Below are 15,036 nucleotides of genomic sequence, written 5' to 3'. Positions count from 1 at the left end.
AGGGTTCCTCTACAGCCTCAAGGAGATGACAGAGGGCTGGAGGTTGGGATTAGGATAAGCCTGCTTTACTCCATTTTATGTATTTTGGTTCTACTTAAGATTTTACTTGAAGAAAGTAAAAACATTTAAAAGTTTGAAAATTGCCACAATGAAAATGAAAAAAAAAAGTTTGAAAATCATTGCTTTAGAGACTGGTCTACTCCTGTTAAATCTCCTTCAACAAGGCCTTTTCCCAGATGTTGGGAACATACCAGCAGGCCACCTCTAATCATTGCCCTTTTAGGATCTAAGGTAGGTGATCAGGCTGACTACTTGAGCAAGACAATGGTGAAAGTGGGCTGTCCAAAGTGCAAGTTGTGTGTAGAAGCCCATGGATAATGATAACAATAAGAAAGAATATCAAGATTACCTCTTGAGGGTGCCTCTGAAGTGCTCACAGCATATCTGACCCTGTGCTAAGTACTTGGCACCTAATTACCTCAGGCATTTTCAAAAGATGTTCCCCAAACCCTAAATTTGTGTTTTGCTTGAATATTGAATATTATCCCTAAGGAGAGAGCCAATAAAGCCAAAAATAAAGCCAATAAAGGCTCCTCAATCCTTTATCCTCTTAACTCCCTTCAATTAAAAGATTTACTTCAATCTTTTTTGAAGGCTGAGGATTTGCATAAAAATCTCTTTACAAAAAGCCTGTCATTTATTGATAAAGGTTTAAAAACAAGTGGTTCATCTCATTTAATTTCATGAATCTTCTACTCCTTAAAAATGGAGGGAAAAAAAGGACTCAGAGAGGAAAAATAAAGTATAAGCAAGTTTAACATGATTTCAGGGTGGATAGTCCCCCTCTAGTCCTCAGGTTTCTGCTCAGGAAAATCCTCATACAATTTGTAGGTCAATAAGGAGAAAGAATCAGAGAATATAATCAGATGACTAAGGTTAAGTTGTTTATACCATCAACTTCGCCACAGTCAGGAAATTCCTTGAAGTCATCAGGTTTTTAATATACGGTTAATTTGGCCACAAATCTATACCACCTTGTTTTAAACACACTGCATTTCACTGCAACCAGACCATTGTAAACACGCCGTATTTCTGTGTTTTGAGGGATATTTAAATAGATGTAGATGTGTGCAGTTAGCACTCTCCTATGCCAGCATCTCACAGGCAAAATGTATCTGTTGTTATCACTATCAATCCTATCCTAATGATTTTTTATTTTATGGTTATAAATCACAGTATACAACTTGCTTTCCAGGATTTTAACTTTCTGGCATTCTCTTGGTGGGGGGTGGAAGGTCCCCTTAGTAAACATCAGCAAAAACAACCTTGGTTAGCTTTCAAAAGAAATCAGGAAGTTATTTTTGTCCCTAAGACACTATAAAGCAATAATGTTATCTTATAGCAACAAATGTGTTAATATATTAAACAGAGAACCACTCTGGACTCCTCCCTCTCAACTTAAAAAAGATAGCCGGAGAGTTCTACATCCTGTCAGGCAGGGCCTCTTCCCTCCGACAAGCAGGAAGAGATACAGAAAACAGGCCTTTGTCCCTCAGCCACTCGTAAGATTAAGGAATGAAAACTCTCTGAGGGGGGAATTGAGGCAGGCTAGAACAGGGAGGGAGAGGAGAGGGAAAAAAAAAAAACTGTGAAGGAGCCCTTAGCAAGGCCTGTAAATCAAGGCCAGGTGGGCCCTGTCCTGACAGACAGCCTGCCTGGGGCTGCCTACTTACGGGAAACCTGAGCGAGTCAGTTACTGAGAAAGGTGAAGCCCACCGGCCCACCCAAACGGATGCATCACCTCCAGGCCCTGTCCGGGAGAGAAGGGGGTGCGGTAGGAGGAGGAACCTTGTAAAAAGAAGGGGAAGGGGGAGTAAGTGAAGCTAATGTATAAAAGCAAATGGCCCCACATGGCCTATCACCTCTCGCCTTCCATCCTTCTCTTGTGAGAGTGCCCCCATGTTCTCTCACATGCATATTCATAAACTATGTGTTTACTTTAAAAACAAAAAACAAAATAAAACAAAAAATACAGAGTACCAGGGAAGCTACGACCACTATTTCCTTTAATTCTTACTGTAGTTCTCAAGTTCTCAAGGTAAATACAACTATAGGTTCCCCACCCACCCTCCCCTTTTTTTTTTTTTTTTTTTGCATGGGCAGGCACCTGGAATCGAACCCAGGTCTCTGGCATGGCAGGTGAGGTCTCTGGCATGGCAGGTGAGAACTCTGCCACTGAGCCACCGTCCCTCCACCCTATAGGTCCCCTTTGGAGGATGTGGAAACTGAAGCTCAGAAAAGACTTACAAATGTTCACCTATTTTGGAAGGCACACAGAGTGGGAAATGAACCTCCATCTGTCTGATTTTACCAAGCCCAAATTCTTAAGAACTCTTCACACTACCTCTAGCTTTCTTCTTTGTAACAGTATACAATGCAAATTAAAAAACATAAGTGCTCACGGATATCCCAGTTCCATGAAGTTATTCCATATTTGCTTCAAAAACATGATAACGCCCATCTGGAGACAGAGGTCTATTAAACAGCCACTGGGATGACACTGCAACACAATACGAGCAAATGATTTCGCATTTCCCAGCTGGTTTATACTTCATCATCTTTAAAATGAACGGCAAATTCTAAACCCAGGCTACATACTCACAATGCATGAAGAAAAACAAACAAGGAGGAAGCAGCATGAATGAGAAAGATTGTAGGTGGGAAAACTTCCAATAGTGATAATGGAATACTGATTAAAACCATAACTGTAAATACGACAAGTCTAACTTTTTTTGAGCACTTACTACCTGCCAGTCTCTGTATTAGGCATGACGACATTTAATGGATGCTGTGGAAATTTACATATTAACACAATCAGGTGGTACAAAAATATTTACTATATGGCAAATATTTATATTATTTTAATAATTTTGTTTTGCGATAATTTTAGATTTACAGAAAATTTGCAAAGATAATAAAGAGAATCCCCATACACCCCTCACCCAATCCCCCCATTGTTAATAGCTTCTATTTTCTTAGTATATTTGTCAGATCTGAGATGTCAAATTAGTCCATTGCTGTTAACTAAACTCTAGACTTTATTTGGATTTCACAAGTTTTTCCATTAGTGTCTTTTTTCTGTCTCAGGATCCAACCCAGAATACTATATGTTGCTCTATCTCTCCTGGTCTGGGCAGTTGCTCATTTTTCCCTTCTTTTTCATAACCTTGACAGTTTTTAGGACTAAGTAACAGGCAACCTTTGGATTGTTTCCCTGTCTGGGCTCATCTGATATTTTTCTCATGTTTATGCTGGTGTTATGTGATTTGGGGTGGAAGATCATAGAGGTGAAGTGCCATTTTCATTACATCATAGCAGAGTTACATGAGATCCATGTAATATCACTGATGATGTTAACCGTTATCACTTTGTTAATGTCCTGTTTGCCAAGAATTCTTACTATGAAGTTACTATTTTTCCCCTTATATTATTAGGAAGTGAGTCACTAAATTGAGCCCACTCTCAAGATTGGGAGTGGGGATGAAGTAGTTAAGCTGTATTTGCTTGGGGAGAGAGTATCAACATTTATTTTGATTTTTTTTTTTGCATGGACAGGCACCAGGGAACAAACCCGGGTCTCTGGCATGGCAGGCAAGAACTCTGCCTGCTGAGCCACTGACCTGCCCTATTTTCATGTATTTTTAAGTAAAAACATATTGCAAAATAGTTTGCCAGTGTGACCCCAGTTTTGCCTTCTTGGTGGTTCTCTGCAGTTTTAGATTTTTAGTAAAATTTGGTGTTTAAAACCCACACAAACAAAAATGTGATTACTACAAAAATTGCAATTGATGTGTTTTGCTTGAATATTTTGTACTATATAAGCCATCTGGGTGGGGAAACGTGGGTTTGTTTCTTTAGAAATGGGTTCAGGTCCTGTTGTTAAGGGTGATGGCTTACGTGACCTTCTCTATAGCTTTGATCCACCATTTCTATCAAATTGTTACCAGTGGGGGAGGGGAAATTGTTATCAGTGGGACATCAAAGGGTCATAATTAGGACACTCAGGACCTGCTTTTCCAGTTCCAGCCCAGTAACTTAAGACTCCCTAAACGGAGACAAAGAGAGGATTTGCCAGCTGGCATTCTTATCATGTGGAGAGGTCTAAATTCTCATACCCAAGCATGGCCCCTCTTCTAAGGATGAATTGAGGACCCCCTGAACTCTATAAAGCATATGTGATGAATGTGTTCAGTGGAATGTCTGAGGCAGAATAATTACTAAGTTGCATGGACATGGATTATAGTCGTAAAGTGAAGCTCATCGTTTTTACAGAAAGCCTCAAGGAGGCAAGCTGACTTGTGTAAGGTCATGTAATATTGAGTGCTGTGGGCACGAAAGCTTGGGTCTCTGGCAACCAAATCCACTGCTCTTCTACATCATGCTAAGCATGAATTCTATTTACCAAATGAGTTTGGTGCCTTGAAAGGCTGGATCTAGCAAAAGCATACTACTATGTGGGAAGGGAAAAAGAAGATGATGACAGGACCATGTAATTTGAGCATTCTCCACAAAGGGTAGACCAAAGTGGAGAAGCTGGAAGGCAGGTCATTTATAATGGATGATTTTGTGACTTATAGGGAAGAGGGAAATGTCCAACAGTGTTTGCTGCTCCCCCTCCCCCATATAGTAATGCCCTTGAAGTAAACCCAGCTCTTTGATAGTCTAATATTCATTTGGTAAAAAGAACACATACTTTGAGCTAAAGAGCAATGGATGAGGTACAGAGACCCAGGCTTTCATTGTCACTCCACCGCTCAAAATCACATAACCTTGGTCAAGCCAAAGCTGGGTACTTTCACATATTTTTCTCATTCCTCACGACAATTTTGTGAGATGTGTGTAGTATCCCCACTCCGTAGGTGACGAAGCAAGGTGGCAGTGAAGACCATCCAACTTCAATACCCAAGGCCTTTCACTTTAGCTACATTAGTATGTTGGCCCTAAACTTAATTTACATGTGTGAGCCAACAGTTATCAGACAGCAGCCTCTTAGTAAAAATCAATTTCCATTATGTCTTCAATTGTGCACCTGTGGTATAGCAACTGTTGTTCAAAAGCACAGACTATGAAGCTAGAAAGCCTAATTTTGAATTCTAACCACCAATTCATTTCTATAATTCTAGGCAAACTCCATAAGTTTTCAATGCCTCAGTTTTCTTATCTGTAAATGGGGTTGGTGTTAGACTCGGACATAATTGCTGGCATGCACTGAGGTCTCAGTTAATGTTACAGCTATTTTTACAACTTTTTTACATTAAGCATATATAAAATTTTTATGTGAAATATTATATGGTTATAGCCTGAAATTCACAGGTCCAGTATAGCAGCTCATAATGTTCTTAGACAGTTGCATCACTTTTATTTGTTCTTTATAATAGCTACTATCAGTTGTGTCAGGGATTTTACATGCACAATCTTAGGTAATCTACATATAGTAATATTATTGAGTTAGCTATTCTTATTAACAGTGTACAAAGGATGAAATTGAAATTTAGAGATATTAAAACCACGCATCTCATGGGCAAGCTTAGAATGTACACTCTCATACTCCAAAGACAAAACATTTGTTAATTTCATGGTTATGTTCTTTGCCAAATACTATTAACATCTTCAAGGAAGGGAGAGGGACTTCATTAATGAACTACTTCCAGTTTACAGATGAAGAGATAGATATTCAGAGAGATCAAATCAAAAGCAAAGACAGTAGTAAGTGGAAAGTGATAAGGTTAGCATTTGTCACCAGGTTTCTCTCTTATAAAGGGCACATCTTAGACAGTTTTAGGAATTCTCCATGTTCCATTCAATTCCTAGAAGGCTCCGGGAAGAAAACATACGTGAGGTTTCCCCTGAATTGTGAGGGACTTTCAAAGAAGAGATTGGAAATATCTTTACCCTTAGTTTTTCTCAGGTAATCTTTTCTTGCCTCTCTTTAAATTATAAACTTCTACTAATCTCAAAGGTATTAAATATATATTAACTTAGAATAATTCAAATACTTTTGAAATGTAAAAGGAAAAGATAGTATGATTATTAAGACAGTACAGAGTCCAGAAATAGTATTACTACACATCATATATGATAAACTGGAATCTCATTTCACCAGGTTAAAAAAATTTATTATTCATTAAATATGTGACTGCCAAATGGAGCAAAAAAAGATTTATTACTCTTTACAACAAAATAAACCCAAAAATAGATCAAAGCTATCAATACTAAAAAAAAACTAAAAAAAAATACAAGTGATTAAAAAAAATCTAGAACAGGAAAGCCTTTTCTTGGCATGATAAAAATCCATAAAGTCATTGAAAACAGGGAATTTTGTCTAAGTAAATTTATATACACCCACACATGAACATGCACATTAGGAATCATAAACAATATAAAAAGATACACAACACAATGGTAAAATATCTGAAGCAAGTTTGAAAGATTAGAGGCCAATTCATAAATTCATAGGACAGAGAAAATCTGTCTAATGAAAACGAAAAGAATAGTTCATATAAACACACAAGAAATATAAAACGATCAACAAACATATGAAAAATATCTACGACATCACTCACAATTAAAGAAAACTGAAAGCAAAATGAGATCTCTTTTTGACTATTAGATTGGTAAAAAAATTACAGGTTTGGGTTGGCAAAAATCTGAGGAGGCATGTTTATACACTGCAGGTGAGGTGCTGATATTGGAGAATAATTTATCACTCAGTCTCACCCTGTGATTTAGCAATACCACTGATGGACATATTTTTTCATATGTCACATACATTACACACTGATAAAGAAATACGAGCCTTAGGCAGCACATTTACATATTTTGCATTCTGTGGCTTCAAGTAAAATCATTTTTGGACTAAAGTTTCCACCACTTAAAACAAACCTAACCTATTTAAAAGTTTGAAAACCCATGCAATAGTTAACAATATTTTCTAAAAGGAGCAAAGTTACTGGACCTAACTTCCTGGGCTCTGTTAATGGGAGAAATAGATGTGATGAAAAATTAAAGAGAGCTGAGACTAAGATCCTGGCATTTAACATCTCAATCAGCCCCCTTTTTTTTACTGAAAGATGTAGTTCCTTCCTTTCTGAACCCTTAGGAATTCTTCTTTACCAAAAATGTGTCTTCTGAAGTTCCCTCTATCTGCCTTCTCTCTCTTTGCACCCTTTCTTCCTTCACTCACTAGACCATATCCATGCCCAGCCCTACACCCACCCCACATGGTTACTTACTTCCTCCAGTCTCCACCGGTTAAAAAGCTTATTGTAATGTCCTGGGTGGCCTACAAATCTGTAAAGAGACATTTTTTAATTCATTAGCATTTATATGGGAATGACCGAAGAACATCTACTAATGCATCACAACAAGCGCATGTGTGGGTAGACATAAAAGTTCACCGGTGCAACTTGTCCCCAAATGGTTGACTTCACTATGCTTACACAACATCAAAGCAACTGACTTAAAAAAGAAAAAGCGACGTGTGTGAACTTAATGCCAGTGGGTTATGCTGGTGCAGACAAATCAACCAAATGACATTTTCCACTTTCACTCATAGAGTTTTAATATCTGGCTGACATAGTCAATAAATATTCTGATGATGTGCTGAACCCTGGGCTAAAACTTTTTCTATCGTCAGTATTTTTCCTTAGTGGTAGCTGGCAAACAGACCCATTAGTATAATATGCTTCTTTTTAATATTTTGCACCAAAGATAGGACCAAAAGTTAAAATGACGGTTAAAAAAGGTTTCCATATATCAAGGGACTGTAAGCCAGGAATACAAAAAAAAAATGTTCTTCATTGAAAACACCATTATTGAAGAATAGACAGCAATAGCTGACCTCAAGTATGGAATATAGGCTTTATTTTTTTTATACCAACTTTAATTGATAATGGCTACTGCCAGAAGTACTGTACTAAGAAGTCTTTTGAGTGAGACTGTCTATGAAGGCTAATTAGCACAGTCTTCCAGGGCAGAAAACAAGAATTTGGTACCTCTATTAACTCATTGGGATCTTCTGACAATCTTTTAAACTCTTTTGCAAAGATAATATGTGTAAACGTGACTTACCTCCCCAAAAAGAAAGCAATGTAGAAGATGGAACTGTTTAAATTCACAAACTGGAAGAGGAACATCTTCAGGGCAAAGCTGTTTTCCCATTCTGATTCCGTCCGTGGATACTCTAAAAGGAGCATAGGGTGTGTTTACATAGATTGGTGAATAACGAGAACATTGGACATGAAATCAGAAGACACAAGTTCAAGTTCTGCTTCAGCCACTTACTAATGCTACTGGGCACTTAATGTCAGAGTTCTAGTGTCTGAGCCCGTAAAAGGAGATTGATATCTGCTGTGCCAGGTTGATGAAAGGATCCAAGAAAATCAACTTTAGGAAATACTCTTTTGCTACAAAATACAATACCTTTTATTAACACATAGATATGTTAAGGATTCTCTCTCTCTCTTTTCATTTACAAGTGACAAAATTATTGGATGAATCCTTCACCCAAGCAAGCTATGCTCAACATATAGGACCTCAATTGTCCAGAGTTCTTTGAAGAAAGAATTATTTTTAATGAAAACTGAAGTAAAGAGGGAGATAAGAGAGAATCAAGATGGTAACATGTGTTGCAGCTTTCTGCTCCTATCCAGTATCCAAAGAAATGATAGCTATAAATCAACTTCCAATATATATTTTGTTATTATTGAAAAATTAAAGAAATGCAGAAAATAGATGGGACTGACTTAAGGAAAATACAGGCTTAAATGTGTGCACAAGTCTAACTGGAATAAGAAAAGAATGGGCCCTGGAGTCCTTGAGGCATCAAAAGAGGGTTTGCCTGACTTCAGGAAGAGAAGTCAGGGGAGGTGATATTTCCTCACAGGCTTTGATATGTTGAGTGTTCACTGCTATTTCTTTCTAAATAATTGTAAAATTAGTTCTTTTACATTTTAAACACAAATTTTATTTAGAACTGACAATGTAGAATTGTTTTTGGTTTTCCCTTTCTAATTTTATTGCATCATGATCCACAAATGTGTCCTATACAATTTCTGCTCTGGGATAAAAGCTGCAATTACATTTGTAGCCCAATTACATGGTTATGGCTTACCAATATATCAAGTGTTTGAAAGAATTTATGCTATTTTGCTGAGCACCAAGTTGATATATATAAATATTTTGAAGAAATGTATTAGCTATCATATTAAAATGCTCTATATTCCTACTTACGGTTTTTTTTTTTTTTTTTTTTTTTTCTTTTGTTTTGGGTGTGGGCAGGCTCTGGGAATTGAACCTGGGTCTCTGGCATAGGCAAAAATTCTGCTACTGAGCCACCATTGCACCACCCCTTATTTAAGTTTTGCTGTGGTTTATCTATTTATTTTTGTAACCATCATTTTTGCTTTCTATACTTTGAAGTTTGGACAAAGGAGGCATAGAAATTCTGACTATTATACTGACCTGGTGGATCATTTATCAGCATGAAGTTTCCCTCTCTCCTCTTCAAATATATTTTAAATGTGCTCATACTGGTTTGAACCTGTTGGGAACCCTAGAAAAGCCATGTTCTTTAATTCCCATTCAATATTGCTGAATGGAATCTTTTTTATTGTTTCCATGGAGATGTGACCCAGTCAATTTGGGTGGGACCTTTTGCTTAGGTGAATTCCAAGGAGATGTGTCTCCACCCATTCAAGGTGGGGTTGTTTACTAGAGTCCTACCATTTTGGAAGATGCCAAGAGAGCCCACACCACTAGAGATCTTTGGAGAAGCCAAAGGAAAACACCCCTGGTAAGGCCTTATAAAATGATGAGAGAAAGCTAACAGACATGGCCACATGCCTTCCCAGTTGACAAAAGTGTTTCAGATGGTATCAGCCTTTCTTGAGTGAAGGTAACCTCTCGTTGGTGCCTTAATGTGGACTGTTTCAGAGCCTGAGAACTGTAAACTTGCAATTTAATAAATTCTCTTTTTAAAAGCCACCCTGTTTCTGGTATACTGCACTATAGCAGCTTTAACAAACTAAAACAGTGACTAGTATTAAATATGGTCACACCTGCTTTTACTTCTATTTGTTTGGTACAGAGGCTTTTATTCCTGAGTTGTCAGGTATATTCAGTCTTTTGGATTTAGTTTTGCTTCTTTTCATCAGTAGATAGCTAGATTTTATTTTATGAAATTCAACCTTACTCTCAGTCTTCCAAAGGGCAATTATTATTATTATTATTATTATTATTATTATTATTATTATTATTATTTACATGGGCAGGCACCAGGAATCGAACCTGGGTCCTCTAGCATGGCAGGCAAGCATTCTTGCTTGCTAAGCCACCATGGCCCGCCCCCAGAGGGCAATTATTGATGAATAGATAGATAAATACTAAATAGATTAATATACAAATAGATAGGTAGATAGAAAATAGCTATAGAGATGCACACACACATTTATTCTTGTATTAATTGCTTGCGTTTCTTTTTTCCTTCATTTGCAGTTTGTTACGTTGTTCCTGTATTCACTATTGTTCCTACATTTCTCTTCTAAATATATAAGTAAACACTGCCTGATATAAAATAAATATTTCAGGCTTTCTTTCCAAGAATCTAAACAATGAATAAACTGAAATAAATGAAAATGAATTAATTGATGAAAATAAATAATAACATGTTTTAAAATCTTCATTAAAATAAAAAGGATGGTGTGCTGGTTTAAAATGATGCATGTACCCTAGAAAAGCCATGTTTTAATTCTAATCCCAATTTGTAAAGGCAGCGGTTTTTCTAATTCCTATTCAGTATTGTATGTTTGAAACTGTACTTAGATCATCTCCCTGGAGATGTGATTTAATCAAGATCGGTTTTAACCTGGATTAGGTAGAGGCATGTCTCCACCCATTCGGGTAAGTCTTGATTAGTTTCTGAAGTCCTATAAAAGAGGAAACATTTTGGAGAGTGAGAGATTCAGAGAGAGCAGAGCAGAATGACATAGCGACGAGAAGCAGAGTCCACCAGCCAGTGACCTTTGGAGATGAAGAAGGAAAATGCCTCCTGGGGAACTTCATGAAACAGGAAGCCAGGAGGAGAAGCTAGCAAATAACACCATGTTCACCATGTGCCCTCCCAGATGAGAGAGGAACCCTGACCATGTTCACCATGTGCCCTTCCAGATGAGAGAGGAACTCTGATTGTGTTCGCCATGTGTTCTTCCACTTGAGAGAGAAACCGTGAACTTCATCGGCCTTCTTGAACCAAGGTATCTTTCCCTGGATGCCTTAGATTGGGCATTTCTATAGACTTGTTTTAATTCGGACATTTTCTTGGCCTTAGAACTGTAAAGTAACGACTTATTAAATTCCCCATTTCAAAAGTCATTCAGTTTCTGGTATATTGCATTCTGGTAGCTAGCAAATAAGAACAGATGGTGATTGAAAAGATAAATGTAATTCCACAACATTTTTCAAGGTTCCTCAAGAGAAAGAGAGAAGTCCTCCAAAAAAGCAAGAGAAAAAAATAGGTATGTAAATTTTTGTAGGAGAATAAAAATTATTCAAATCCTATGATACTCTTTTCAATAATTTAAATATTTAGATGTAATGGACAGTATCTAGGCAAAAAATACCTTTTAAAAATTGACTTAAAGATAAGTTAGCAATCTTCAATAAGCCAATAACTATTGAATCAACTAACAAATATTTAAAAATCTATCCCCCCATCCCTCCAGATAGCACTATGCCTGCACTGGTTCTATGAAACCTTAAATAAACAACAAATGTGTCATTTTATGTAAAATGTTTCAGAAAACAAAAATAACAAAACTGATTCAAGTTATTTTGTGGGATTAGTATAACACTGACAAGGATGACCCAAGAAAAGAATAATCCACAAACCTTATTAGAATATCCCTAAGTAAAATATTAACAAATTGAACCTAACGACATAGTAAAAGAATAGTACATCTCAAAATACTAAAATACTAGTACTTTTCAAGACTACTGGTATAAATTCGAATGCCTTCAAAATGCCAGCCCTCGGAATTAAGGGGCAGAGAGGTTTGGTTTAACAGATAAAAGAGTGATGAGGTCTTTGACAGATTAGAGTTTTGACAGATTGTCTAACAGCCTTCAAAATCAGTTTTTATAAAATTGTGTGAGAAATAACACATACACACATATTTGGTCTCATGAAAGAAGAGTCTGAATATCTTAAAACAGGATTTAGTAACAGCATTTATCACTGAAATATACTACTACCCCTGGAAGCTAAGTTATTCCTGATCAATGTCAAGTGATAGTCACTCAGGAATCTGTGTGTCCAGCCAAAATGGCTCAGTTTATGAAAAGTCAAACTGAGGACATCATAAATATTCTAAATTGTCATGTGAGAAAAGCCATTAAGGAAAAAAGTTATTTTAAAACATTGTCAAAAATAATTAATGTTTTAAATATCTGGTTTTTACAAATCTTCCAAATTTACATGAGACTCACATTTCCCTCAATATTATACTTAACATATTTGGTGAAGGTCATTCTTGATACATTTCTTATCTACTAACTTTTCATCTATCTTTTTGACAAATATTTAGAGAACATCTATTATACTTTAGAATAGATCAAGATTATACACTCCACAATGACAGGCACTGTACCTACCTTGGGATTTTGTGAGATTAGTGTAACTCTGATACCAAAACCAGAAAAAGACAAGTAAAGAACTATGAACCACTTTCATACATAACCTATTTATAAAATTCCTAAGTAAAATATTAGCATGTTTAATCCAACAGTATACTAAAAAAATGATACATCTTGATCAAATCTATTGGTCTGTATTCCTAGGAGTTTGCCTACAATATTAGACCCTCCATATATTTTTGTTTTATGAATAAATGTGTGGCACATGTCATGCCTAAGGACTGGAGAAATCAGAGGTAAATAAATACAATGCTCTGATCTTAAAACTACTTTTTTCAGTCTTGTAGAGAAAGGAAAAAGATATATTTCATGATAATTAATATGTACAACAATGAAAGAAGAAAAAATTGTTAAGCAGACATGAGAGGTGACGGATGGTAATCCAAAAAATTTTCACAGAGGAGGTGAATTCTGAACCAAGCAGAGATGAATAATACTTTATTGAGGAAAATAATTCTAAGCAGAGTTAAAGTTACAAATCAAGCTGGAAGTAAGCTGAGTGCCATCAGTTGCTTCATATATTCTTTAACAATGAAGACTAAAATGTATTCAGTGTATGCCAGACTCTCTTCTAAATACTTTACATTCATCAACTCATTTAATCCTCATAATAATACTATGAGACAGGTATTAATCTTATCTTCATTGACAGAAGAGAAAATTGCGGCATGAAGGGACTAAGAAAATGGATCATTATTGGATAATTATTTATTACATAGTCGGTGGTTGAACAAAGATATAAACCCAGTTATTCTTGCTCCTAGTCCATTCTTAATAATTCCATTATACTGCCTCCTTAAGAATCGGCAACTATGAAACAAGAACAGTATGACAGAAAAGGAAGATTCAGAGAATACAAATAGCCCTTCAAAATTTAAAATATGGGAGCAAATATAAAACATTAAATAGAAGAGTTGGAAGAAAAGTTGAGGACATTTTGGAGAAAGTAAAACTTGCAACCCATAAAATCATAAAAAGTGAGAAAAGAAAATATAGGAATAATATAGGATATGTTAGGAAACATCTAAAAATAGGTTCAGAAAGAGTAAAAAAAGAGGAAGAAATATTGAAGAAACAAGGTACACATAGTATAGTTACTGGACAAAAGCAAATATTGGGGAAAAAAGAAAAGAACTAAAAAGTTGGGGCATGGTGGAGGGTGTTCCCCAGTTATTAAGTTTGTGAATTTCTAGTAATGAGATTTTACAGCTGCATCTATTGCCATTCTGCAATTATTCAATGCAGCCCCAAATCCTATGCCTCCTCTTTCATTTTTGTTAATATATAAGTATATAATTGAAGTCGACATTATAATTACAAAAATTAAAACTATAGCATGATATGCCAATATGTGATTTACTTACTAAGGACTAAAGTATGAAAAATGCACTTACCTAAATTAGTGAGAAAGTAAGCAATTTTTTCATAAGCCTGTAATGAGAGAGAACAAATAAGTGAATGTTATTCTTTCCTTTTAAAAAAGGCTGATATTTACACTATGCAAAGAAACATGCAAAATGTGTTTTACAGTGTGGCTGCCTTTAAATTAAGCAGAAATATTTATCAAAACCTACTATATAATGTTTTACATATAAATGTATAAACATACATAGGCACACACAATTTTTTAATATAAATATGTGTGTAAAATGTATATATACAGGCACATTTGTCATTACATACAGTAACAAATCTTTCTGGCAGTAATCTTTACCTCTGCTTTATAAATCAAGGAAACGAGACTTAGAAACACCAAAAATCATTCAACTATCCAATGACTGAGGTGGGATTTGATCTCAAAATTATATGAGTTTATGACACAGGAAGGTGAAATGGAAGTTTGAATTCTCCCCTATGGATGAAGTATTTTACAAATTATGACAAAAGGTGCAAAAAGGAACATTCCTATTTTCCTAACTATGGCAAATGGTGCAAAAAGCCACATTGCTAAAGAACGAAATAAGTTTAGAGGTTATTTAAAACAAGATTAATGATTTAAATTTACCAAATTTCATGTAAGTTTCCATGCACAAAAGATTCTTCTAATGAGTATTATGACATACTCTGTCCACCATTCGCATAGCCTCAAGAAAAGCTGACATATTTCACAACAGTCCAAGTAGTTGGGAAAGTTTTTTGGCACAGGCAAAAGGTGATATGTGTTTGTGTATGTATTTTGTGTATGTGAATATGACTATATAACCATATAATTCAAGAAAGTATTCTTCAGATTATAGATTGCACTACCTCTGCCTGTTGGCATGCCAGATTAAAAGGTACGTATCT

General features: G+C 35.9%; 1 protein-coding gene across 5 annotated transcripts in view; it reads right to left on the bottom strand.

Annotated features, from left to right (window-relative positions):
- ANO3 (anoctamin 3) overlaps positions 1 to 15,036 on the bottom strand; it is a 436,850-nt gene that overhangs the window by 19,643 nt on the left and 402,171 nt on the right. For all 5 annotated transcript variants that reach the window (XM_077114243.1, XM_077114244.1, XM_077114245.1 and 2 more), the window contains 4 exons: positions 14,145 to 14,181; positions 8,131 to 8,242; positions 7,293 to 7,350; positions 2,463 to 2,560 (listed from right to left, as the gene is read on the bottom strand). In XM_077114243.1, coding sequence (XP_076970358.1) covers positions 2,463 to 2,560; positions 7,293 to 7,350; positions 8,131 to 8,242; positions 14,145 to 14,181 — 305 coding nt within the window. The remainder of the gene's footprint in view (positions 1 to 2,462; positions 2,561 to 7,292; positions 7,351 to 8,130; positions 8,243 to 14,144; positions 14,182 to 15,036) is intronic.

Source organism: Tamandua tetradactyla, chromosome 8, assembly GCF_023851605.1.
Source record: "Tamandua tetradactyla isolate mTamTet1 chromosome 8, mTamTet1.pri, whole genome shotgun sequence".
NCBI classification, from domain to species: Eukaryota; Metazoa; Chordata; class Mammalia; order Pilosa; family Myrmecophagidae; genus Tamandua; species Tamandua tetradactyla.
The sequence above is the reverse complement of the archived record's forward strand: the minus strand, read 5'-3'. Positions and strand labels throughout refer to the sequence as shown.